This window comes from Taudactylus pleione, unplaced genomic scaffold (genome assembly GCF_031769625.1).
Source record: "Taudactylus pleione unplaced genomic scaffold, aTauple2 ptg000547l, whole genome shotgun sequence".
In the NCBI taxonomy this organism is placed as follows: Eukaryota; Metazoa; Chordata; class Amphibia; order Anura; family Myobatrachidae; genus Taudactylus; species Taudactylus pleione.
The window spans coordinates 618,336-646,168 of NW_028284949.1; the positions used below are offsets into that span (position 1 = coordinate 618,336).

Below are 27,833 nucleotides of genomic sequence, written 5' to 3' on the forward strand. Positions count from 1 at the left end.
GGCACTACTTTGTTGATGCACGTGCTGCTACTGCGCACACAATTCACAAACACAGAAAATAATTTTTTTTTGGTTTGGACTGGAGTGTACTTTCGGGGTATACAGCACCCTTTAACGGTCAAGCCAGCCGGCCCTTTACTTATGACACAGGCGCACGCTTGGCACTACTTTGTTGATGCACGTGAGGCTACTGCGCACACAATTCACAAACACAGAAAATAATTTTTTTTTTGGTTTGGACTGGAGTGTACTTTGGGGGTTACAACACCCTTTAACGGTCAAGCCAGCCGGCCCTTTACTTATGACACAGGCGCACGCTTGGCACTACTTTGTTGATGCACGTGCGGCTACTGCGCACACAATTCACAAACACAGAAAATAATTTTTTTTTGGTTTGGACTGGAGTGTACTTTCGGGGGTTACAGCACCCTTTAACGGTCAAGCCAGCCGGCCCTTTACTTATGACACAGGCGCACGCTTGGCACTACTTTGTTGATGCACGTGCGGCTACTGCGCACACAATTCACAAACACAGAAAATAATTTTTTTTTGGTTTGGACTGGAGTGTACTTTCGGGGGTTACAGCACCCTTTAACGGTCAAGCCAGCCGGCCCTTTACTTATGACACAGGCGCACGCTTGGCACTACTTTGTTGATGCACGTGCGGCTACTGCGCACACAATTCACACACACAGAAAATAAATTTTTTTTGGTTTGGACTGGAGTGTACTTTCGGGGGTTACAGCACCCTTTAACGGTCAAGCCAGCCGGCCCTTTACTTATGACACAGGCGCACGCTTGGCACTACTTTGTTGATGAACGTGCGGCTACTGCGCACACAATTCACAAACACAGAAAATTTTTTTTTTTTTGGTTTGGACTGGAGTGTACTTTGGGGGTTACAGCACCCTTTAACGGTCAAGCCAGCCGGCCCTTTACTTATGACACAGGCGCACGCTTGGCACTACTTTGTTGATGCACGTGCGGCTACTGCGCACACAATTCACAAACACAGAAAATAATTTTTTTTTGGTTTGGACTGGAGTGTACTTTGGGGGTTACAGCACCCTTTAACGGTCAAGCCAGCCGGCCCTTTACTTATGACACAGGCGCACGCTTGGCACTACTTTGTTGATGCACGTGCGGCTGCTGCGCACACAATTCACAAACACAGAAAATAATTTTTTTTTGGTTTGGACTGGAGTGTACTTTCGGGGGTTACAGCACCCTTTAACGGTCAAGCCAGCCGGCCCTTTACTTATGACACAGGCGCACGCTTGGCACTACTTTGTTGATGCACGTGCGGCTACTGCGCACACAATTCACAAACACAGAAAATAATTTTTTTTTGGTTTGGACTGGAGTGTACTTTCGGGGGTTACAGCACCCTTTAACGGTCAAGCCAGCCGGCCCTTTACTTATGACACAGGCGCACGCTTGGCACTACTTTGTTGATGCACGTGCGGCTACTGCGCACACAATTCACAAACACAGAAAATAAATTTTTTTTGGTTTGGACTGGAGTGTACTTTCGGGGGTTACAGCACCCTTTAACGGTCAAGCCAGCCGGCCCTTTACTTATGACACAGGCGCACGCTTGGCACTACTTTGTTGATGCACGTGCGGCTACTGCGCACACAATTCACAAACACAGAAAATAATTTTTTTTTGGTTTGGACTGGAGTGTACTTTCGGGGGTTACAGCACCCTTTAACGGTCAAGCCAGCCGGCCCTTTACTTATGACACAGGCGCACGCTTGGCATTACTTTGTTGATGCACATGCGGCTACTGCGCACACAATTCACAAACACAGAAAATAATTATTTTTTTGGTTTGGACTGGAGTGTACTTTGGGGGTTACAGCACTCTTTAACGGTCAAGCCAGCCGGCCCTTTACTTATGACACAGGCGCACGCTTGGCACTACTTTGTTGATGCACGTGCGGCTACTGCGCACACAATTCACAAACACAGAAAATAATTTTTTTTTGGTTTGGACTGGAGTGTACTTTCGGGGGTTACAGCACCCTTTAACGGTCAAGCCAGCCGGCCCTTTACTTATGACACAGGCGCACGCTTGGCAGTACTTTGTTGATGCACGTGCGGCTACTGCGCACACAATTCACAAACACAGAAAATAATTTTTTTTTGGTTTGGACTGGAGTGTACTTTCGGGGGTTACAGCACCCTTTAATGGTCAAGCCAGCCGGCCCTTTACTTATGACACAGGCGCACGCTTGGCACTACTTTGTTGATGCACGTGCGGCTACTGCGCACACAATTCACAAACACAGAAAATAATTTTTTTTTTGGTTTGGACTGGAGTGTACTTTGGGGGTTACAGCACCCTTTAACGGTCAAGCCAGCCGGCCCTTTACTTATGACACAGGCGCACGCTTGGCACTACTTTGTTGATGCACGTGCGGCTACTGCGCACACAATTCACAAACACAGAAAATAATTTTTTTTTGGTTTGGACTGGAGTGTACTTTCGGGGGTTACAGCACCCTTTAACGGTCAAGCCAGCCGGCCCTTTACTTATGACACAGGCGCACGCTTGGCACTACTTTGTTGATGCACGTGCGGCTACTGCGCACACAATTCACAAACACAGAAAATAATTTTTTTTTTGGTTTGGACTGGAGTGTACTTTGGGGGTTACAGCACCCTTTAACGGTCAAGCCAGCCGGCCCTTTACTTATGACACAGGCGCACGCTTGGCACTACTTTGTTGATGCACGTGCGGCTACTGCGCACACAATTCACAAACACAGAAAATAATTTTTTTTTGGTTTGGACTGGAGTGTACTTTCGGGGGTTACAGCACCCTTTAACGGTCAAGCCAGCCGGCCCTTTACTTATGACACAGGCGCACGCTTGGCACTACTTTGTTGATGCACGTGCGGCTACTGCGCACACAATTCACAAACACAGAAAATAATTTTTTTTTGGTTTGGACTGGAGTGTACTTTCGGGGGTTACAGCACCCTTTAACGGTCAAGCCAGCCGGCCCTTTACTTATGACACAGGCGCACGCTTGGCACTACTTTGTTGATGCACGTGCGGCTACTGCGCACACAATTCACAAACACAGAAAAAAATTATTTTTTTGGTTTGGACTGGAGTGTACTTTGGGGGTTACAGCACCCTTTAACGGTCAAGCCAGCCGGCCCTTTACTTATGACACAGGCGCACGCTTGGCACTACTTTGTTGATGCACGTGCGGCTACTGCACACACAATTCACAAACATAGAAAATAATTTTTTTTTTGGTTTGGACTGGAGTGTACTTTCGGGGGTTACAGCACCCTTAACGGTCAAGCCAGCCGGCCCTTTACTTATGACACAGGCGCACGCTTGGCACTACTTTGTTGATGCACGTGCGGCTACTGCGCACACAATTCACAAACACAGAAAATAATTTTTTTTTGGTTTGGACTGGAGTGTACTTTCGGGGGTTACAGCACCCTTAACGGTCAAGCCAGCCGGCCCTTTACTTATGACACAGGCGCACGCTTGGCACTACTTTGTTGATGCACGTGCGGCTACTGCGCACACAATTCACAAACACAGAAAATAATTTTTTTTTTGGTTTGGACTGGAGTGTACTTTCGGGGGTTACAGCACCCTTAACGGTCAAGCCAGCCGGCCCTTTACTTATGACACAGGCGCACGCTTGGCACTACTTTGTTGATGCACGTGCGGCTACTGCGCACACAATTCACAAACACAGAAAATAATTTTTTTTGGGTTTGGACTGGAGTGTACTTTCGGGGGTTACAGCACCCTTTAACGGTCAAGCCAGCCGGCCCTTTACTTATGACACAGGCGCACGCTTGGCACTACTTTGTTGATGCACGTGCGGCTACTGCGCACACAATTCACAAACACAGAAAATAATTTTTTTTTTGATTTGGACTGGAGTGTACTTTGGGGGTTACAGCACCCTTTAACGGTCAAGCCAGCCGGCCCTTTACTTATGACACAGGCGCACGCTTGGCACTACTTTGTTGATGCACGTGCGGCTACTGCGCACACAATTCACAAACACAGAAAATTATTTTTTTTTGGTTTGGACTGGAGTGTACTTTCGGGGGTTACAGCACCCTTTAATGGTCAAGCCAGCCGGCCCTTTACTTATGACACAGGCGCACGCTTGGCACTACTTTGTTGATGCACGTGCGGCTACTGCGCACACAATTCACAAACACAGAAAATTTTTTTTTTTTTGGTTTGGACTGGAGTGTACTTTGGGGGTTACAGCACCCTTTAACGGTCAAGCCAGCCGGCCCTTTACTTATGACACAGGCGCACGCTTGGCACTACTTTGTTGATGCACGTGCGGCTACTGCGCACACAATTCACAAACACAGAAAATAATTTTTTTTGGGTTTGGACTGGAGTGTACTTTGGGGGTTACAGCACCCTTTAACGGTCAAGCCAGCCGGCCCTTTACTTATGACACAGGCGCACGCTTGGCACTACTTTGTTGATGCACGTGCGGCTGCTGCGCACACAATTCACAAACACAGAAAATAATTTTTTTTTGGTTTGGACTGGAGTGTACTTTCGGGGGTTACAGCACCCTTTAACGGTCAAGCCAGCCGGCCCTTTACTTATGACACAGGCGCACGCTTGGCACTACTTTGTTGATGCACGTGCGGCTACTGCGCACACAATTCACAAACACAGAAAAAAATTTTTTTTTGGTTTGGACTGGAGTGTACTTTCGGGGGTTACAGCACCCTTTAACGGTCAAGCCAGCCGGCCCTTTACTTATGACACAGGCGCACGCTTGGCACTACTTTGTTGATGCACGTGCGGCTACTGCGCACACAATTCACAAACACAGAAAATAAATTTTTTTTGGTTTGGACTGGAGTGTACTTTCGGGGGTTACAGCACCCTTTAACGGTCAAGCCAGCCGGCCCTTTACTTATGACACAGGCGCACGCTTGGCACTACTTTGTTGATGCACGTGCGGCTACTGCGCACACAATTCACAAACACAGAAAATAATTTTTTTTTGGTTTGGACTGGAGTGTACTTTCGGGGGTTACAGCACCCTTTAACGGTCAAGCCAGCCGGCCCTTTACTTATGACACAGGCGCACGCTTGGCATTACTTTGTTGATGCACGTGCGGCTACTGCGCACACAAGTCACAAACACAGAAAATAATTATTTTTTTGGTTTGGACTGGAGTGTACTTTGGGGGTTACAGCACTCTTTAACGGTCAAGCCAGCCGGCCCTTTACTTATGACACAGGCGCACGCTTGGCACTACTTTGTTGATGCACGTGCGGCTACTGCGCACACAATTCACAAACACAGAAAATAATTTTTTTTTGGTTTGGACTGGAGTGTACTTTCGGGGGTTACAGCACCCTTTAACGGTCAAGCCAGCCGGCCCTTTACTTATGACACAGGCGCACGCTTGGCAGTACTTTGTTGATGCACGTGCGGCTACTGCGCACACAATTCACAAACACAGAAAATAATTTTTTTTTGGTTTGGACTGGAGTGTACTTTCGGGGGTTACAGCACCCTTTAATTGTCAAGCCAGCCGGCCCTTTACTTATGACACAGGCGCACGCTTGGCACTACTTTGTTGATGCACGTGCGGCTACTGCGCACACAATTCACAAACACAGAAAATAATTTTTTTTTTGGTGTGGACTGGAGTGTACTTTGGGGGTTACAGCACCCTTTAACGGTCAAGCCAGCCGGCCCTTTACTTATGACACAGGCGCACGCTTGGCACTACTTTGTTGATGCACGTGCGGCTACTGCGCACACAATTCACAAACACAGAAAATAATTTTTTTTTGGTTTGGACTGGAGTGTACTTTCGGGGGTTACAGCACCCTTTAACGGTCAAGCCAGCCGGCCCTTTACTTATGACACAGGCGCACGCTTGGCACTACTTTGTTGATGCACGTGCGGCTACTGCGCACACAATTCACAAACACAGAAAATAATTTTTTTTTTGGTTTGGACTGGAGTGTACTTTGGGGGTTACAGCACCCTTTAACGGTCAAGCCAGCCGGCCCTTTACTTATGACACAGGCGCACGCTTGGCACTACTTTGTTGATGCACGTGCGGCTACTGCGCACACAATTCACAAACACAGAAAATAATTTTTTTTTGGTTTGGACTGGAGTGTACTTTCGGGGGTTACAGCACCCTTTAACGGTCAAGCCAGCCGGCCCTTTACTTATGACACAGGCGCACGCTTGGCACTACTTTGTTGATGCACGTGCGGCTACTGCGCACACAATTCACAAACACAGAAAATAATTTTTTTTTGGTTTGGACTGGAGTGTACTTTCGGGGGTTACAGCACCCTTTAACGGTCAAGCCAGCCGGCCCTTTACTTATGACACAGGCGCACGCTTGGCACTACTTTGTTGATGCACGTGCGGCTACTGCGCACACAATTCACAAACACAGAAAAAAATTATTTTTTTGGTTTGGACTGGAGTGTACTTTGGGGGTTACAGCACCCTTTAACGGTCAAGCCAGCCGGCCCTTTACTTATGACACAGGCGCACGCTTGGCACTACTTTGTTGATGCACGTGCGGCTACTGCACACACAATTCACAAACATAGAAAATAATTTTTTTTTTGGTTTGGACTGGAGTGTACTTTCGGGGGTTACAGCACCCTTAACGGTCAAGCCAGCCGGCCCTTTACTTATGACACAGGCGCACGCTTGGCACTACTTTGTTGATGCACGTGCGGCTACTGCGCACACAATTCACAAACACAGAAAATAATTTTTTTTTGGTTTGGACTGGAGTGTACTTTCGGGGGTTACAGCACCCTTAACGGTCAAGCCAGCCGGCCCTTTACTTATGACACAGGCGCACGCTTGGCACTACTTTGTTGATGCACGTGCGGCTACTGCGCACACAATTCACAAACACAGAAAATAATTTTTTTTTTGGTTTGGACTGGAGTGTACTTTCGGGGGTTACAGCACCCTTAACGGTCAAGCCAGCCGGCCCTTTACTTATGACACAGGCGCACGCTTGGCACTACTTTGTTGATGCACGTGCGGCTACTGCGCACACAATTCACAAACACAGAAAATAATTTTTTTTTGGTTTGGACTGGAGTGTACTTTCGGGGGTTACAGCACCCTTTAACGGTCAAGCCAGCCGGCCCTTTACTTATGACACAGGCGCACGCTTGGCACTACTTTGTTGATGCACGTGCGGCTACTGCGCACACAATTCACAAACACAGAAAATAATTTTTTTTTTGGTTTGGACTGGAGTGTACTTTGGGGGTTACAGCACCCTTTAACGGTCAAGCCAGCCGGCCCTTTACTTATGACACAGGCGCACGCTTGGCACTACTTTGTTGATGCACGTGCGGCTACTGCGCACACAATTCACAAACACAGAAAATAATTTTTTTTTGGTTTGGACTGGAGTGTACTTTCGGGGGTTACAGCACCCTTTAACGGTCAAGCCAGCCGGCCCTTTACTTATGACACAGGCGCACGCTTGGCACTACTTTGTTGATGCACGTGCGGCTACTGCGCACACAATTCACAAACACAGAAAATAATTTTTTTTTGGTTTGGACTGGAGTGTACTTTCGGGGGTTACAGCACCCTTTAACGGTCAAGCCAGCCGGCCCTTTACTTATGACACAGGCGCACGCTTGGCACTACTTTGTTGATGCACGTGCGGCTACTGCGCATACAATTCACAAACACAGAAAAAAATTATTTTTTTGGTTTGGACTGGAGTGTACTTTGGGGGTTACAGCACCCTTTAACGGTCAAGCCAGCCGGCCCTTTACTTATGACACAGGCGCACGCTTGGCACTACTTTGTTGATGCACGTGCGGCTACTGCACACACAATTCACAAACACAGAAAATAATTTTTTTTTTGGTTTGGACTGGAGTGTACTTTCGGGGGTTACAGCACCCTTAACGGTCAAGCCAGCCGGCCCTTTACTTATGACACAGGCGCACGCTTGGCACTACTTTGTTGATGCACGTGCGGCTACTGCGCACACAATTCACAAACACAGAAAATAATTTTTTTTTGGTTTGGACTGGAGTGTACTTTCGGGGGTTACAGCACCCTTAACGGTCAAGCCAGCCGGCCCTTTACTTATGACACAGGCGCACGCTTGGCACTACTTTGTTGATGCACGTGCGGCTACTGCGCACACAATTCACAAACACAGAAAATAATTTTTTTTTTGGTTTGGACTGGAGTGTACTTTCGGGGGTTACAGCACCCTTAACGGTCAAGCCAGCCGGCCCTTTACTTATGACACAGGCGCACGCTTGGCACTACTTTGTTGATGCACGTGCGGCTACTGCGCACACAATTCACAAACACAGAAAATAATTTTTTTTTGGTTTGGACTGGAGTGTACTTTCGGGGGTTACAGCACCCTTTAACGGTCAAGCCAGCCGGCCCTTTACTTATGACACAGGCGCACGCTTGGCACTACTTTGTTGATGCACGTGCGGCTACTGCGCACACAATTCACAAACACAGAAAATATATTATTTTTTTAGCACTTGGGGGGAGCACCCCTGATGGACAGAGCACCCCCTGGACAACACTACAGCACCTCTTTAGGACTGGGACACTGCACAGGACTTTGGAGTGGACACAGCCCCTATGGAGAACTGACTGCACAACACAGTCCAGCCAGCCCCTATGGACTTTGAAGTAGTGGACACAGCCCCTATTAACAACAGCAGCACAGCACAACACAGCCAGCCCCTATGGACTTTGAAGTAGTGGACAACAGCAGCACTACACTACACTACACTACACAGCCCTAACTCCCACCCTCCCTCTTCACTGTCCACAGCCGAGTGAGAAAATGGCGCCGACGTGGGTACCTTATATAGGATCCAAAACCCGCGAGACTCGGAAGGCGGGAAGATGACGTTTTGCCTCGATTTCAGAATCCGAGTCAGGCGGGAAAAGTCGAGCCTGACTCGGATCGGACTCGGATCGGGGGGGCTCGGGGGGGTTCAGATTTCAGAAATCCGAACCCGCTCACCCCTAATATATATATATATATATATATATACACACACACACACATATATACACATATATACACATACACACATACATGCATGCATATGTGAGGAGAAGTGAAAAATCACCTCATCAGATAATTTAGAATTATATAATGGTACAGTGATAATAATATATCTAGTGGAAAGTGTGAAATATGAAAGTGTAATAAAGAGGAAATATATAGTGTTAGATCATGTTTAAGTAGGATTATAATCATAATAGACATCAAAGCATCGCGGCGGCGGCGATGTGTGTGTCAACCAGCAACCATTGAGAGTCAGACAGACTCTCATTGGCTACTGGTGCTGCACACACATCGCCGCCGCGTGGAGGCTGTGTGTGTTAATTAGCAGCCAATGAGAGTCAGACAAACTCTCATTGGCTACTGCGCCCACTGCAAGAGCCGGGCTGGACCTCACTCATGAGCTCCACCTTCTGGCTCCTGCAGTGGGTAATGGGAGATATGTCATGATGTCTCCCATAATGCAGAGTGCGCCAACCCGGGAGGACTGACGTGCAGTGGCAGGAGCAATGGCTGGAGCGTGGATTCAGGTAAGTGTATTTTTATTCTTTTTTTATGTATGTGCCTGCACTGCATTGGATGGGGGGGCATTGCATCGGGAGGGATCTCTACTGGGGGCACTACTGGGGGGGATCTCTTCTGGGGACTATTACTGGGGGACTACTACTGGGGGCACTGCATCGGGGGGACCTCTACTGGGGACAACTACTGAGGGGGCTACTACTGGGGGCACTACTGAGGGGAACCTCTACTGGGGACTACTACTGGGGGGGCTACTACTGGGGCACTGCATTAGGGGGACCTCTACTGGGGACTACTACTGGGGGGCTACTAGTGGGGGCACTACTGAGGGGAACCTCTACTGGGGGCACTACTGGGGAAGGTCCTCTACTTTAGACTACTGCTGGAGAGGCTACTACTGGAGGCACTGCATCAGGAGGGACCTCTACTTGGGGCACTACTGGGGGGGACCTCTTCTGGGGACTACTACTGGGGACAGCATCGGGGCGACCTCTTCTGAGGGCACTACTGGGGGACCTCTTCTGGGGACTACTACTGGGGGCACTGCATCAGGGGGGACCTCTACTGGGGACTACTACTGGGGGGGCTACTACTGGGGGAACTACTGAGGGGAACCTCTACTGGGGGCACTACTGGGGGGGACCTCTACTGGGGACTACTACTGGAGGGGCTACTACTGGGGGCACTGCATCGGGAGGGACCTCTATTGGGGGGCACCTCTTGTGGGGACTACTACTGGGGGGCTACTACTGGAAGCACTGCATTGGGGGGACCTCTACTGGGGGGACCTCTTCTGGGGACTACTACTGGGGGGCTACTACTGGGGGCACTGCATTGGGAGGGGGGACCTCTACTGGGGACTACTTCTGGGAGGGGGACTACTACTACTACTGGGGGCACTATATAAGGAGCTTGCTACTAGGGGCACTGTACCCCAGGGGACCACTACTGGGGGCACTAAATAGGGAGGACCACTACAGGGTGCACTGGATAGGGGGGGGATCACTACTGGGGGCTTGCATAAGGGGTACCACTACTGGGGCATTACATGGGGAGGGACTACTACTGGGGGCACTATATAAAGCGCACTGCATGGGGGACTATTACTGGGGGCATTGCATGGGGGAGAACTACTACTGGGAGCACTATATAAGGGGGACCACTACTGGGGGCACTGCATAGGGGGGGACACTACTACTGGGGGCACTATATAAAGGGCACTGCATAGGGGTACCACTACTGGGGGCACTGCATGGGAGGACTACTACTGGGGCACTATATAAGGGGTACTGTATGAGGGGGACCACTACTGGGAGCACTGCATAGGGGGACCACTACTAGGGCACTGTATAAGGGGAACCACTACTGGGGGCATTGCATACTGGGGGGTACTGTACAAGGGGAACTCATGGGGGGCTGCATAAGTGGGATCACTACTGGGTATACTGTATAAGGGGCACTACTAGGGCCCTGCATAAGAGGGACCACAACTGGGGACATTGCATACTGGGGGTACTGTATAAGGGGCACTACTAGGGGCCTGCATAAGAGGGACTACAACTGGGGACATTGCATACTGGGGGTACTGTATAAGGGGCACTCCTAGGGGCCTGCATAAGAGGGATCACTACTGGGGACATTGCATACTGGGGGTACTGTATAAGGGGCACTATTGGGGTTAAGGTGCATATGGAAAGGAATGTTCAGAGTTATGAGAAAGGGGTGTGTGTCATGTTGACACGCCCCATTTTTAAGTGACCATGCCCACTTTTTGGCATGCGCACATAGGGGGGGGGGCTCCATTTTTTAATTTGTCCTGGGCTCCAAATACCCTAGTTACGCCACTGTTGATCGGACAGTGATATTGTTAACACTGTCTGATCACTTCGTCTGTATGCACCATAAGAATGTAAAAGAATGCAAGTTCAACAGCGCTGTGACCAATTTATAGTTTCTTTTAAGGGATCAATGATATGTAGAAACAGCTGTGTCATATACTGTATGGAAACAAGAAATACAGGGCCTGATTCAGAGGCGCTCGCAAAAAGCGAGCACTCGCTCTGAATCAGGGCGGCCTTTTTTTTTTTAAACCAGCCTCCTGCTCGCTTGCTAAGCCGTGGGTGACCACCCACAGCTTTTGCGAGTGGCCAGGTGACGGTTGTGACCATCGCGATGAGACCCTTGTGGTAGGGTCTCATTTCCTCAAGCCCCAGTGAGCTTCCTGCTCAAATAGAGGAGGGAGCTCACTATTGATATCACTGGTGATGTCATTAGGGCCGCCCACAAATGGCAGGCGTTCCTTCAGGAATGGCTCAGTTTGTCCAGAACAAAACAGGGTGAGCTGTCAATCAACATCGACAGCCGCCCGGTTTGTAGCGAGCCTCGGAGCGAGTGAATTTCTCACTCGCTATGGGGCTTGCTCGTGGCGCGTGCACACTGCCACAACATCGACCGGCTTGCGAGCGCATAGCTCTGGATACTGAACTTCAGATAATATGCTAACAGGTTTGGAGCAGGCACTTGGTAACGGACTGGGACCGGCTATAACGAAGAAGGAGTCAGGCTGGGACTGACTTTGCAATTTGGCTGAACTGGAACCAAATGGAATGAAGACTGAGCTAGGCTGGAACTGACTTTGCACTTTGGCTGGACTGGAACTCATTGGAATGGAGTCTAGTCCACAGGAAGCCAGCAATGAACACTGAGTGCAGAATAATGTGGAATAGTTGCAGTCTGCTGGAGCAGAGCACAGGTCACACTGGCAGTGTAATGTAGCAGATAGCAATCTGTAGATCACCAGTGCAGAGGAACAGAGCTTCTGGAAACAAGAATTGATCTCAGAAGTCTGAAGAGATGCAGCTCTAATGGCAACGCTGCTCAGGCAACTTGCTGGGAACACTGCATGCCTTTTTAACCCCCCTGCTGCACTGCAGTTGGTGGAGCAGACTTGTGATGGGGGAACTGAGGTCAACTGATCGCAAGTGTCATGGTGGCACCCAGTACAAGGAGATGGCGGAAAAGGTTTTGGGGTGATGGCTTGGGGACTTGGGGCACACTGGAGACAACAGCAGAGACCAGGGGAGTGGTGGCTATACCACCCAAAAGAAACCTGGAGGCATGCTGACCAGCGCACAGGTAATTAATGGAGCACAAGTCTCTGCAGCCTGACAGCACATGGTTGATGCATAGTGTCGGTTCCCTAGTCACGTTCTTGAGAAAGGCATTTGGTCTTGCAGGTGTCATTGTGGAGTCCCTATTGCTTATCATAATGAAGGGCACTTGCCCAGCAAGTGTGGTTGTGGAGAGCCTATTGTTTTGCCATTAGGAAGGGCCATCAGCCCTGCAGGTATGGTTGTGTAGTCCTCATTTACTTGTCCTTGAAATTGACCCTACAAGTGTGGCAGTTTTCATTTGTTAAGCTGCATACACACAACGATTTAGTAAATGAATAATTTTAGTAAACTATTTTTGTTAATTTTTTCAAGGGAAAAATTTTTTATGAATGAACAATGTTTTTGAACTACAAAAATTTTTTGTATATTCCCTTACTGAAAATCGTTGAGTTGGTCAGTCTGACTGAACTACAAACGTGAACACACATGAACGATAATCATTCATCGTTTTAACTCATAAAGTGAATGATTTTTTTCAATGATTGAACAATAAACGATACCGTTAACGATAATCGTTGTGTGTGTATGCACCTTTAGAATAGGGGTTATGTGTAGGGAATTGTGCACTTGCTGCCCATATATTTGGGTGGTCAGCGTTCCCCCTCCTAGTGAGGATTACCATTTGTGATTTTTTTTTTTTTGACATTAGAGTTAGTGTTAGAAATAGGAATACAGGAAGCACATTGTCATTCTGATCATGTGACATTTCATCAATGTCAAGATGCTGAATGCCGATATGATGAAGGCCAACATAATATACCGAACCCGTGATCACATGTTGGCCAGTATCAGAGTGTGAGAGTGGGTGGAATTCATCACACACCTACAAATCCCAGCTCACTCTGACACTGTTACCTCACATATGACCACTACTGACAGCACAAAGAGCCGGTCGCTGACTATATGAAGTACTAGGTATACCCACTGCATAGAGAGAGAGATGTCTTTCTAGGAGCTACAGATGTGTCCTCACTCATCTTTGCAGCAGTTGCGCCAAACATCCCCTCCTGGCGCACCTGGTCCCGTGAGACTCTGCTAGCACTGGACGTATTTTTTGCCAAAAATGTATCAAGTCGCAATGCAATGTGATTAGGATGCACCAGGAAACTGTGCTGATTAATTTGAAACGTGACACCTGTATATCTGTATGCGACTGAGTCTCTCATCAATCAGCAAACGAAGTGCTACCATGCAACGGCCACAGCTTTTTTCCACGCTGAGTTCTGTTTTCAGTCTCAGTTAAACACAGATATACAAGTGTCACATATGACATTAATCAGTACAGTCTCCTGGTGCATCCTAGTCACATTGTGAGTTAGGCGCATTCTCTGCAAACAAAGACGTCCAACACTAGCAGAGTCTCCATCGACCAAGTTGCTCACACACGCCAGGCATATCGCACTGCATGGCATATTAAGGCTAGATGAGCAAGGACACATCTGTATGGGGTCACCTTCAGACCACAAAGTTCTGGTTATTCCCCTGCCTGTTATGTATGGCTTCATAAGTTTACTGGGCCCAGGACCTGCTTTGAAAGATTATGTTATTTGCCTTTATAATCTACTTACTGTAGTTCCTTCATCTGACACTGGTCAAACAGTCCAGATAAACTGGATCCAGTCTGAGTCACGTCCTCTGTAACAGGAAATCTACATCTATAGAACCTGCAAAAAACACAGACACAATGTTACTGTGAATAATGAAAATAAATCTCAACCATATGCCAGGATAATATATCATATAAACTTTGAAATCACTGACACATAGATGGATGTGACCTATAATAGGTGAGATAGATCATTTTGATTATTTCAGATGATCACTGAAACACCTGTTATCCTTTTTTAAATAAAGAAAATATAATTTTCAAAACAAACAAAACGGGTGCACCTGAATCCAAGCCGGACTGAGTAAAGGTATGTGTTTCCACATACCTTTATTCCACGCCAATGACCAGGGCACACGTGTGCCCCGTCATTGAGGGAGCCACCAGCCAATTAGTGGGCATCTCCATCGGAGCAGCTCGCTGATTGGCTGTGTGTGGTCAGCCTGTCTCCCCCATAGACTTCAGTGGAGAGAAATCTCCATTGAAGTCTATGGTGGGAACCGCTACATTGCATCATTGATATAACCACAAGGTTACTTGAAGTTACATCAACGATACAATGTAGAGGTTCCCACCAAAGACTTCAATGGAGATTTCTCTCCATTGAAGTCTATGGGGGAGACATGCTGACCACACACAGCCAATCAGTGAGCTGCTCCGATGGAGATGCCCGCTGATTGGCTGGTGGCTCCTTCAATGACGGGGCACACGTGTGCCCCGGTCATTCGCGCGGAGTAAAGGTATGTGGAAACACATAACTTTACTCAGCCCGGCTTGCATCCCGGAGCGCCCGTTTGTTGTTTTAGCCCCATGTATGCCTACTTGGAGAAGAGGACGTGAACTACGCATCGGTGAGGTGAGTATGGATTTTTTATAGGTATCCCTAGGGATTACTTCGGATACTAGGTGAGTATGTGTGATAGTGAGTGTGCATGTATGTTATAATTAAATTTTACTTTCACTGTGTATGTCGTGCTTTTTTTGTATTGCTTTTGTTGTGAAAATACAAGTACCAGCGTGCCCGTAACGCCCCACATGCTGGTATTTGTGGTTCTCCAAATACCAGCATGCGGGGGAGGCTTGCTGGTACGTGTAGTTCCACAACTAAAGACAATATTTAACCATTTATTTTACACTACACACTAACACTATCAACCCGGCACCCACCACCCTAGGGTGGCGGGGATAGCCCCGGGCTATCAGCCTAGGACAGGGGTGCCCTGGAGAGGAGGACCCCTTTATTGGAGGGGTCCCCAACTCCCCAGGGATCCCTAGCCTGGGCTGACAAGTGGTCAGGGCTGATGCTGCAGCTGGGGGGCCCACTGAAAGGGCTCCCCTGGCTGTGGCATCAGTCCCCTGCTAGAAAGGGTCTGGAGCTGGTTTTAAATATAAGAGTAACCTTTTGCCAATTTTTTTCTCCCTATATTTTAAACCAGCTCTGTCCCTGCTGCCTGGTGCTGGTTCTTAAATTACAGTGGAACCCTACACATTTTTTTTCCCTGTAATTTTAAGAATCAGGACTGCTGGCAAGTCCAGGGCTGGTTAGTCTTTTGGGGGAAGGACCTCACGTAACTTTTAAAAAAAATTAACACTATTTAAACAAGTTACAAAAAGAAACATACACAAAAACACAATGTGTATGTTTTAGCCAAACTCGCAGCTCTGGAGGTGAGTGTTTAAAACATCAATTTGGCAGAGAGTTTGCAGGTATCTCACCCGAGATTGTCATCCCGATTCTTGGTAAATTTGTGAGCTGTGGCCCTGTTTCAAAGCTAGATGCTCTGACAGAGCGCTCGCTCTGAATCAGGGCCGTCCTTAATTTTTAGAGCGCCTCCTGGCCGCTCATATAGCTGTAGGTGACCACCCACAGCTATAGCGAGTGGCCAAAAAGATGGTCACGATGGTCAAGACCATCACGACCATCGGGCTTGTGATCAGACCCTTGTGGTAGGGTCTCGTTGCCGCAAGCCCTGGAGTGCTTTCGGCTCTATCAGAGCCGAGAGCACTCCCACTGACATCACTTGTGATGTCAGTGGGACCTGCCCCAGATGGTAGGCATTCCCATGGGAACGCCTCTGTCTGGGCACCACGCCCCCGGCACGCCCACCAAAGGGGGCATGCTGTCACTCACCATCGACAGCACACCCCCTTTGGTACGAGACCCAGAGCGACAGCTTGCCCGTCGCTATCCGGGTCTCGCGCATGCGCACGACAAAGCCGGCTCCGTCGTGCGCATACGCACTGGGCCACCATCGACCCACTTGCGAGTGCTCAGCACTCGTGAGCAGGTCTGAATCAGGCCCTGTATCTTTTAGGTGAAAAGTACTTCAGAGTTTGGCCGGTGGTGAATAGATTCGAGTTTGCTAGCTCTCCCAAGTTTTGCGAGTGATATGAGAGAAATCTCTCTGTAACTCACCTGACTTTGCCTTTAGTAAATTTGCGATTTGAAAAAAACATGCCTCATCTCACCCGAGATTGCAATCTCACCCAAACTTGATTCTTTGTAAATTTACCCCCTTGTGTCTTTTTGTGTTGGTCTTTGCCACCAATCAGAGTTCCTGGTGTCTATTAATAACCTGATGTCGTTATCCTGAGGAATCTGCCTATGATCCCAAAGATTATGAGCACTAGCTTTGGATTGTGCATGTGCCATCTTGAGTGGGGAACTTCTCCTATGGTGAAAGAAAACATTTCTAACATGTTTGAGGCACCTTCCTTACTGTGATACATTTGTTTTTGTACTGGATGTATATGTAAATTTCTGAATCCGGCCCCTTGGCTATAATCAATGGTCCTGATTCAGAGATTTACGCTAATGCAATCACAACTGCATACTCTCACAGATCAAAAATGCTAAAATATGCTAATGTCTTCCAAAGCACAGTCGAGCATAGGGACGCTCCCTTCTGCCTTCTCATATCCGTCCTACGATGTGCAACAGCTTCAACATTGGTACTATCAATACACATCGGGCAGTCACACAGCATGTCAGGCAAGGCTGGCCAGCCACAAACACTGTAGCTCTTCTAACACGCAGAGGGCTCTCATACTCTGAAGGCGATCACAATGGCTAAATTTATGCTAGCTCATAAAATTGCATTTAAAGGTCAGACATGCCTGCATTTTTCTTACTACCCCCTGGTACCACCTCAAAAATAAAACTCGGTAATGTGATAAATACGTACTCAAGGTGTGAACATTTAGAAAGTGATCTAGATAGAACACTCAGAGTCTTTGGTCCTATTCTGTAGTCATGAAAAGTAACAGCATGTTGTATTGTACTTCTCTCCAAGCAGTAGGCCACAGCTTGGTAATCAATGTTCTCCTGGGGCCCTTTTTTATCATAAAGAAAATTTATTTCAATGTTGAGAAAGTGAGACATCATACTCTCCACAAAATCCTTATCCTGTGTCTCGTACAGGCAGCGTAGTATCTCGTTATGGCAGCCAGGTGACTTTCCCTTTAGCCATTCCTCCAAGATGGGTTTTTCCCTGAAGGAAATGGGACAACTAGTGATTGTCTGAGCCTCCTGAATGTGTTTTTCACTTGATAGACCAAATAAGAATCGTACAGTTAATGTTAGATGTGGCCGGGCTTCTGATCCCTTTAGTAAATCTTTCACCTTACTAACTTTTAAGTCATTGTTAAGTTCATTCACAGATATATCATCAAGGACATAGTAGAGAGCAGCAAAGAACTCCTGCACACTCAGATGGATGAAGCTGTAGCAGGTGTAGGAGTCAGTGTCCCTGTAGAAGATGTTCTCATTCAGAAACACTGACTCCAGCTCTGACATAGAGAGTCCATGTCTATCAAGATCTGATTCTTCAAATATGATTCTCTGGTCCCAAACTCCTTCATTGGCCAAAGCACACAGCTTCTTTATACATCTGCTTATAGGCTGGGCAGAGTCCCTTCCATGATACTTTATTAAACTCTTTAGGTACAACAGGTAAATGGATGTGGATGTCTTGCAATCAATCGCAGTTAATTCCTCTATTAGTAGTGGCTTCATAACAGTACATATAATCCAGCAGGTTATAGGGACAACACACATGGTGAACAGAGTATCATTGTCCTTAATCGTACTAAGAGCCAGGTCGGCTTGTTCTTTGCTTTCAAAGAAATTATAGAAATATTCCTCACGCTGATTCCCTGTAAATCCAAGAATTTCGACATAGCGAAGATATTCAATATTGTCCACCATCTTCATCAGTGAGAATGGCCTTGTGGTGATGATTAGTGAGCTGTCACTGAGCAGTGTTTTCTTACACAAACTCTTTAGAAGGATTTCTTTTGAGACTTCCTGAAATGGATTATTACAAACCTCAGTGACATTAATTTGTGACCATTTTAATTCATCCAAACCATCAACAATAAAAAGTATTTCATTAGCAGTAAGGAAGATTGATTGCAACAAATCAGATGGACATGGCCTTCCACAATAGCTGGATATATACCCAGCAAGGCTTATATTACCAGTAATGGTGTTTACTTCTCTACAGCTTATGTAGAACACAAACTGAAACTTGTCTTGATACAGATCCCCGAAGGCCCAGTCCAGCATGATCTTCTGGGATGTCATAGTCTTTCCTATCCCGGCAGGTCCCTGTAACACCACAATCGTGGGAATAGTCCCATCATCATCAGGATCAAACAGAGCCTGTATAGTGGTTGGGGAATATTTATTGGATGCTCTGTTTTCCATAATCTGTAGATGCCTCTGGCCTGAAGATATGATCTCATGTTGCCTCTCCTTTTCATCCCGATGATTTTTGATCAGTAAAAGACTGGTGTATTCTTTCTTCATATTCAGTCCTTTTCCTAATCTTTTATCATGGTGTTTAATAACACGGTATTTCCTTCTCATCTGATCCATGTATCTTAATCTGCAGCCTATATAAGATTTAAAAGAATATATATTAATAAAATAGTAAATATTCAGTCAATAGAAAACAGAGCTTGTACTCTAAGCCAAAAAATGGTCTTAATGTACAGAAAATATTCCCAAGAATTTAGAGATACAGTAGATATATAATACTTAAAGGAACAGATAAAGGCCCTCATTCAGAGCCGGACGCTCTGAGCAGAGCGCACGCTCTGAATGAGGGCCGTCCTCCATAATTATGGAGCGTCCTCCTGGACGCTCGTAAAGCTGTGGGTCACCACCCACAGCCTATACGAGCGTGCAGGTTGATGGCGGCGATGGTCTTGACCATCGCCACTGCGAGCCGGAGCCTGCGGTTGAGTTTCTCAACCGCAAGGCCCGGAGTGATTTTGGCTCTATCAGAGCCAAAATCACTCCCACTGACATCACTAGTGATGTCAGTGGGCCGGCTTCTGACAGTAGGCGTTCCCTTGGGAACGCCCCTGTCTGGGAGGCACGCCCACCAAAGGGGGCGTGCTGTCAATCAACATCGACAGCACGCCCCCTTTGATCAGACACAACGAGCGAAGGAAAGTCCTTCACTCGTCGCGTCTGGCGCATGCGCACAACGGAGCTCCCGCCATCGTGCGCATGCGCAGTGCACACCATCGACCACTTGCGAACGGACAGCCGCTTGCGAGTGGGTCTGAATCAGGCCCAAAGTTTAATATGTGTTTACTTTTTGTATCAATCTTTGCAATATCTGTCACTGTAATTTTATTTCTGCAGAGTCCCAGAAACATATTTGTACAGTTTGTACTATAAATGGTCAGGATATAGAGCGTGGTCTTGGCTGTTACAAATCTGCCATCTCTAGTGCTAACTGGAAGCAGCCATTTCCTTTATGTTAGCTGTATAGTATGTATACAGGTATTTAACTGCAATGGAAGTAATACAAAATATGGCCAAGCCCAATGGCTGGGTATCCAGACTATAGATAGACAATAAAAAAGTTGACAATGTCCAGATAGACCCTAAATGTTAGACAGGCAACAGGTTGACTGGGACAAAGGTCAACACAGTAAAGGTTGACAGGGAAGAAGGTCAACAGGTACAAAAGGTCAACACACAAATGGTCAACACTTTTTTTTTTAGGGTTAGGCACATCCCGATGGTTAGGGTTAAGCAACAGGAGGGAGGGTTAGGCACTTACTGGAGGGTTAGGCACTATAAGGGATTGCTAGGGTCTGTCACCAATCTTAATGATTAGGGTTAGTCACCAAGGGGGGGTTAAGGTGAAGATTAGGGCTAGAAAAAAACACATGTCAACCATTTATGTGTCGACCTGTCAACCATTTGTACATGTCAAGAGTTTATTTCACTGACTGTGAGGAGGACATGTCTCTAAAACAGTGTCAGTATAATATAATATAACCATATGAGAATTACTAGAGAATGATTGGGTAGATGTACATCCTGCTGCCTTGCAGAGCGCCATCACTGAAGCCTGAGACCTCAGACCTCTTTGCTTTAGAGGTTGTCACCCCTAAAGTGGAATGAGTGCTTAGAAATTCTGGCACCTTGTGCCAATATCCCTTCTCAGAACCATCTGTATATGGCTCGGGGGGGGGGGGGACCTTTCCTAGGTCCTGTTGGAATTATAAATAGGTTCTATATTTATTAAACCCCCTGTATGGATAAATATATAGTGTTGGTTGTTGCCATTTCTACAAAGTGCAGTTTCTTCTCCAATTTTTAGAACTATTGGAAAAAAAACCCCTCATATTTAGATTTCCATTGCATGACTAACTACAGACTGGTATGAAAGCTTCCTTTTCTATGTATAGTTAGTTAGAGAGTGGCTGCAGGCCAACTGCAAACCCTTCTGTTAACCCCTGATATTTATGATTCATTCCAGTGATGATTATGGAAAGGACACAGCACTGAAAATGTGGGAGCTTTAATGATCTTCTGATGGCAGCAGGCAGAGGTGGTTGGCCAATCTTTATTCTCCTGGATCTTCCTGCATCATCTGATTTCATGGTACACCTACTTTGTATGTCCGTGAAAAGTGCAAATTCACCAGTACCCTGGGGGGTAAATTTACTAAAGTTTGGGTTTTTAGAAGTGGAGATGTTGCCCATAGCAACCATTCCATTTCTAGCTATTATCTTCTAGAAGGTGCTAGATAAATGTTAAGTAGAATCTGATTGTTTGCTATGAACAACACCTCCACTTCTAAAAACCTGCACTTTACTAAATATACCCCTCTGGCATCAGCACACCATCGACACTTATGCCCTATGGCTGGCGCAGTGTCTCCTTGTGAACTTTTTCTAATCATAGCTTTTGTGGAACATGGGAACAGTCATTGGAACATATGTGCTGGAGGACTTTTCAGGAATTGTTGTGTATGCGCAGTAGCAAATAATCACTCAACTGTGAATCAGGCCCAGAACCTGGTAACATCTGACACGTATCTTCTGTACTCCCTGTTATTTATATACATTTCACTAATCTGTTACCAGTCACCAGCATTATTATTTATTTCCGCTTTGGGCTTGCACACAATCCGCACATAGGGCCTGATTCAGACCCATTCGATAGATGTGATCGCTCGCTCCCAGGTAATGGAAATTCGGCTAAGTGACATCAAGGCAGCCGCTCGCAGGACAAGTCATAAGCACGCCTACTATGTCTTATCGAGCGATCACTTTGTGATTGTAGACGCCCACCAGCCTGTCTTAAGACTCCCACTTGCGTACGTCATTTCCAGGAAGTGCATGAAGCCATTGGTACATAGAGGACCATCGGAAGCGATCGCAGCGCTTAAGGTTGACTATACCCTGCCGCAAGCACTGCGAGGACTTCAGTGTATTTTCCAACCAAGTGACGCGTCCTATGACGCAGGTTGTTAATTATGCATGCCTCTGAAATGGCATTGAAATTCACAGGCACGCCTGCGTTCGCACCTCCACTCCCCCATTTCTAATGGCCTTCCCCTGTTACCACCCACAAACAGCTTGACCTGTCACTCAATCAGCTGGGCTGTCTATGCTTGGTGAGTGAGTGTTTCCCCATCGCTCTTACTAGTTCACACACGTGCATTGCAAAGCATACGCACATTGAAAAACATCGCTCGCTACGAGCCACCACTTGCTTGTGAATGGGTCTGAATCAGGTCCATAGGGCCAAATTCAGATGTGGGTGTTATTGTGCACAAGGAAGTGTCAGTGCAATACCATCCAGAAAACACTTTAATACTACAGGAAGCATTTATTGGAACAGATGCCTTCTGGCAACAATAGCGATCAGAGGGCCTGATTCACTACCAATCGCAAAGGCAATCGCCTGATTGTTGCTTTCTGCGCATGCACCAGAGTGTGAATGTGCTAACCGGCCACTGTGATCGCAGTGACTACTCAGACCCATCGCAGAGTGATTGACAGGAAGTGCCTTTTGTTTGAGGTGACGGGTGGTGGTTGGCGAAACACAGGTGTGCCAGTGTATTCGAACACCATTGCTGGGGCGTGCATAAATTATTCACTGCAATGCCATACACAGCTTGGGCTTTCACTGCGTGCAATGAGTTTGGCTATTCCCTAGTAAGGTGTGTACGTGAGGCTGTGATTGTACTCGATGTTACCGATGGTTTCACAGTCTTGCTAAGTATTATGGATGTGTGTTAGGTAGTCACAGAGAGAATTACAGCTGTCATAGGGCTGGTGCAAGTTTCATTGGTATGACCTATAAGGATGCACCAATCCCTATTACAGTGGGCACGCACACAGATAGTGGGTGTCTCAGGCCTTGCACATGTGGCTGCATGGATGTACACAAGGGGAGGAGCTTGTGGTGACAATTGTATAAAGTCACAGGCAGGCGACCCCAATACACGATGCTAATTTCTCTAGACACATTTCTAGAGGAGTCTTCTAAGATCCCATACTAATCCCGATCTGACTGACATACTGTATATTCCTCACTCACATCCATACTGGTCTGGGAATTTGCTCTTTAAGATCCTTGCCCAGCACAGAAATCACCCTTACTGACATCATAGCATCTGAGTTGCACTGCGCATGCATCCCGTTTGTTACCGCTAATGGTCGCAGATCGTAACTGCATTGAGATCAATGCTATTCCAATAGGTGGTGACTGGGGTAGTGGCGATCAGCATGTTCTGTACATATCACTGTCAAGGACGGTGTCAAAAGACAGTTCCACTGGCACTGGCGGCCATGTACCATCACATTTTGAGCAGCAAATGGTTGCCCTAATATCCGATGATGCAGCTGATCGATGGTACGGCAGGGGCATTTCTAGAGAGGAGGGGGCCCGTGTGCAGTCTCTGTCGCGGGCCCCCTCCTCTCTGTTCGGCAGCTGGTAGTGCACTGAGCTGTGCGCGGCCAGTGCCGGAGTTATAGACTCTGGGCACTAGAGTGCGCCCAGAGTCTATAGAGTATGTGCAGGTCACCGGGAAAATGGCCTTGGTGGCCATCTTCCCTGTACTGCACATGCGCAAGTGACGGGAAAATGGCCACGGCCCCCGTGCTGACGTGGGACTCCGGAGAGGTAAGTAATACAATGGGTGCAGGGTGAACGCTGCGGGGCCCCCATGGATCCATGCACCCATTAAAGATATGCCCCTGTGGTACGGCTATATACAATAAGCACAGCATTGGTTGTGAGAAGTGTTGTGCGGTGAGGTGAGGCAGAACCTTCCCTCTCATACTTAGATATACTTCAAAGTTTTGACTATAAAAATTAGAAGAAAAAAATAAATATAAATATCTTCTTTGTATTATTCTAATCATTTTTATAGTCAAAACTTTGAATTATATCTAAGAAAAAAATAAACATAAATATCTTCTTTGTATTATTCTAATCATTTTTATAGTCAAAACTTTGGAGTAAAATGTATATGGCAGGTGAGGCACTGCCTCCCCATCACTTTGGCTATTACAATTACTGCTGAGTATTTTTCCCAGAAATATAAATTTTGGCTAAATTTGAAAGTATTCAGAGAGAATATTTTACTAACCTTCAAGTGACACATTTGTAGATGTTGTCTGTGATTTAGCTATAAGATAAGAGCAGAAAGGGAATACATTCATTACATAAGTAATATATACCCCGGTGTAAGTAGGTAATAATGATATTACACTGAGGAGATCATGGGCCTGATAAGAGCAGAAAGGGAATACATCATTACATAAGTAATATATACCCCAAAGTAAGTAGGTAATAATGATATTAGGAGTCACTGAGGATATCATGGGCCTTATAAGAGCAGAAAGGGAATACACTCATTACATAAGTAATATATACCTCAATGCAAGTAGGTAGTAATGATATTAGGAGTCACTGAGGAGATCATGGGCCTGATAAGAGCAGAAAGGGAATACATCATTACATAAGTAATATATACCCCAAAGTAAGTAGGTAATAATGATATTAGGAGTCACTGAGGATATCATGGGCCTTATAAGAGCAGAAAGGGAATACACTCATTACATAAGTAATATATACCTCAATGCAAGTAGGTAGTAATGATATTAGGAGTCACTGAGGAGATCATGGGCCTGATAAGAGCCAGTGGCGGAACTCCCAGTGACAATGGAGTCATTTGCCACCGGGCGCCAGCCCTGAGGGGGGCACCTAGCTCCATTGTCACCTGGCCGTTCCAGGCATTGCTGAGGAGGAGCTGCATGGAGAAGGAGTGCCACTGATCGACGCTCCACCTCCAGTGGTGTAACTATGGAGGGTGCAGTCACACCCCCTGCACCCTCCATTTGCCAGGCGCCCGCTGAGTGTGTTACCAGCAGGTGCCCGGCTCCTTCTCTCCTCTTTCCTGCCAGCGACAGCTGGAGGACAGAGCTCACTCCTGATCTCTGGCTTCCAGGTCTCACAGAGCACTATGGCATTTCTGAGGAGCTTAAAGGGGGGGTTGGACGCGCTTGTGATTAAGAATACAAATGAAATTAAAATATTGATAGATAAATGTTAGTAAATAAAAATGAATATAAAGATAAAAATAAAGATAAAAGAAAAACAACACTTACATGTAAATAGGACCGGCAATTGCTACGTGAACAGTGGGCTGAATATGATACATTGAAACACAAGGATGTTTATAGCTCTTTCATTGAAAATATGTTGTGTTAGAAAAATAGTAAGTCAGTTGTGGCGGCCCTGTGTCTTATAAACTGAGAGCGGAGCAGCGGTCTTGTTACTCACCCCATCTCACCCTACTAGCAGCGCAGACCGGAGTCTGCTGGCAATTGTTCGGAGCGTGTTGTAGTCAGCTGCGTGCTCTATGCTTTGGCCATCCTACTGGAGTTTCTCCTGGCTGTGTTCCTTTCCTGGCTCTGTGTTGCAAGCCAAATTCTGGGGTTCCTGCCGCTTGCGCTCCTGTGTGTTGTCAGTACGGGATCTTCTAACACCAACGCGTTTCGTCACTCAATGACTTTTTCAAGGTGTCTGTCAAATGGAATCCAGCCTTCCTAAAACCCCACTGGAATGCTTTCATTGGTTCTTTCTTTAGAACTTGTAAATTGGCGGCTGGATTCTCTTTTTCTTGTGTTGCCTTACTGATGTATTTAAAATATGTTTAAATGTGTTAAAAATAAATAAAAATGAATAAAAATAAATCTTTTTGGTTAAAAAAATTAATAAATGAAATATTAAAAAAATTATTTAAAATAAAAAATAAAATATATATATTATATATATATATTAAAAGAGCTACATGTGTTCCTTCGTTAATGACACTAATTAAGCGCATCAGTGTTGCTCAGGTGATTGCCAGGGCCTAAAAACATAGACTCAAAATTAAAAATCATTAACAAATTATTAAAAATTATGTACAAAATATACATGTAAAGATCTAAAATGGTGTGCCCTAAAATTATTTGTATTATGCAAATCAAATCCTCAGAAAAGCTCCTAAGTCAAAGTCAATATTCAGACCTCTAGGTTGGAGAGTACCCATTTTGTAAATCCATTCTGTTTCAGACTTAGAGATTTTCTCCACATACTGTCCTCCTCTCTAATTTTTCTCAACTTTCTTTATTGCTGTAAATTTCAACCCTCTTGGGTTCTTTTGATGGTGTAATAAAAAGTGGTTTGACACACTATGTGCTGTAAAACCTTTTTTAATATTATTTATGTGTTCTCCGACCCTTGTCTTAAGTTTTCCTAATGGTGCGGCCGATGTACTGGAGGCCGCAAGGACATTCTAGTAGATAAACCACACCTTTTGTGTTACAGTTTAGACTCTGTTTAATCTCGAATTCCACACTCTTGGTATTGGAGCAGAAATTTTTTATTGGTTTGGTACTAATGGTTCCAGTGTCCTTCTACACTTTGCAATTTAGACAAAAATGAAATCCTTTTTGTGTAGTGGTAAATGGTTCTTTGTCTGGTGGAATACAGCTCACAGTCAGTGTCTGTGCTCTTTTATATACAATTATTGGTTTATTTTGAATCAGGTCTTTAATTTCTGAGTCCAGTTGAAGTACATGCGTTTAATTAGTGTCATTAATGAAGGAACACATGTAGCTGTTTTATTATATATATATATATATTTTTTTTTTTTTTTCAAATTATTTTTTAAATATTTCATTTATTCATTGTTTAACCAATAAAGATTTATTTTTACTTTTTATTTATTTTTAACATATTTAAATACATCAGTAAGGCCACACAAGAAAAAGAGAATCCAGCCGCCAATTTACAAGTTCTAAAGAAAGAACCAATGAGAGCATTCCAGTGGGGATTTAAGAAGGCTGGATTCCTTGAAAAAGTCATAGAGCGACGAAACGCGTTGGTGTTAGAAGATCCCATACTGACAACACAGACAGACAGCAGGAGCGCAAGCGGCAGCAGGAACCCCGGACTTTGGCTCGCAACACAGAGCCAGGAAAGGAACACAGCCGGGAGAAACTCCAGCAGGACGGCCAAAGCATAGAGCACGCAGTTGACTACAACCCGCTCTGAACAGTTGCCAGCAGACTCCGGTCTGCGCCGCTAGTAGGGTGAGATAGGTTGAGTAACAAGACCGCTGCTCCGCTCTCAGTTTATAAGACACGGGGCAGCCGCAACTGACTTACTATTTTTCTAACACAACATATTTTCAATGAAAGAGCTATAAACATCCTTGTGTTTCAATGTATCATATTCAGCCCACTGTTCACTTACCAATTGCCAGTCCTATTTGCATGTAATTGTTGTTTTCTTTTATCTTTACTTTTATCTTTACATTCATTTTTATTTACTAACATTTATCTATCAATATTTTCATTTTAATTTCATTTGTATTCTTAATCACAAGCGCGTCCAACCTCCCTTTTATTTCCATAATTAGAGTGGTAATCAGGTATCTGATTACACTCAATGGGACAGCTGCTAACTCAATTATTAAGCGCACATGATAAATCTGTAACATTTCCGAGAAGCGGGCGCCGGGGACAGACGCCAGCAGGCACTGGAGCGGGGTTTAAGGTAAGTATTGTTTTTTTTTGTATGATTGTGCGGGGGGGGGCTTACTACAGGGGGCTTACTACTGGGGG

At 46.0% G+C, this 27,833-nt stretch overlaps 1 protein-coding gene across 1 annotated transcript in view; it reads right to left on the reverse strand.

Moving 5' to 3' along the window:
- Nucleotides 1-27,833, reverse strand: part of LOC148500721 (NACHT, LRR and PYD domains-containing protein 3-like) — an 80,202-nt gene that overhangs the window by 49,371 nt on the left and 2,998 nt on the right. The window contains exons 2-4 of the mRNA XM_088451424.1: nucleotides 24,305-24,343; nucleotides 17,579-19,289; nucleotides 14,356-14,451 (exon numbers count right to left, since the gene is read on the reverse strand). Coding sequence (XP_088307550.1) covers nucleotides 14,356-14,451; nucleotides 17,579-19,289; nucleotides 24,305-24,343 — 1,846 coding nt within the window. The remainder of the gene's footprint in view (nucleotides 1-14,355; nucleotides 14,452-17,578; nucleotides 19,290-24,304; nucleotides 24,344-27,833) is intronic.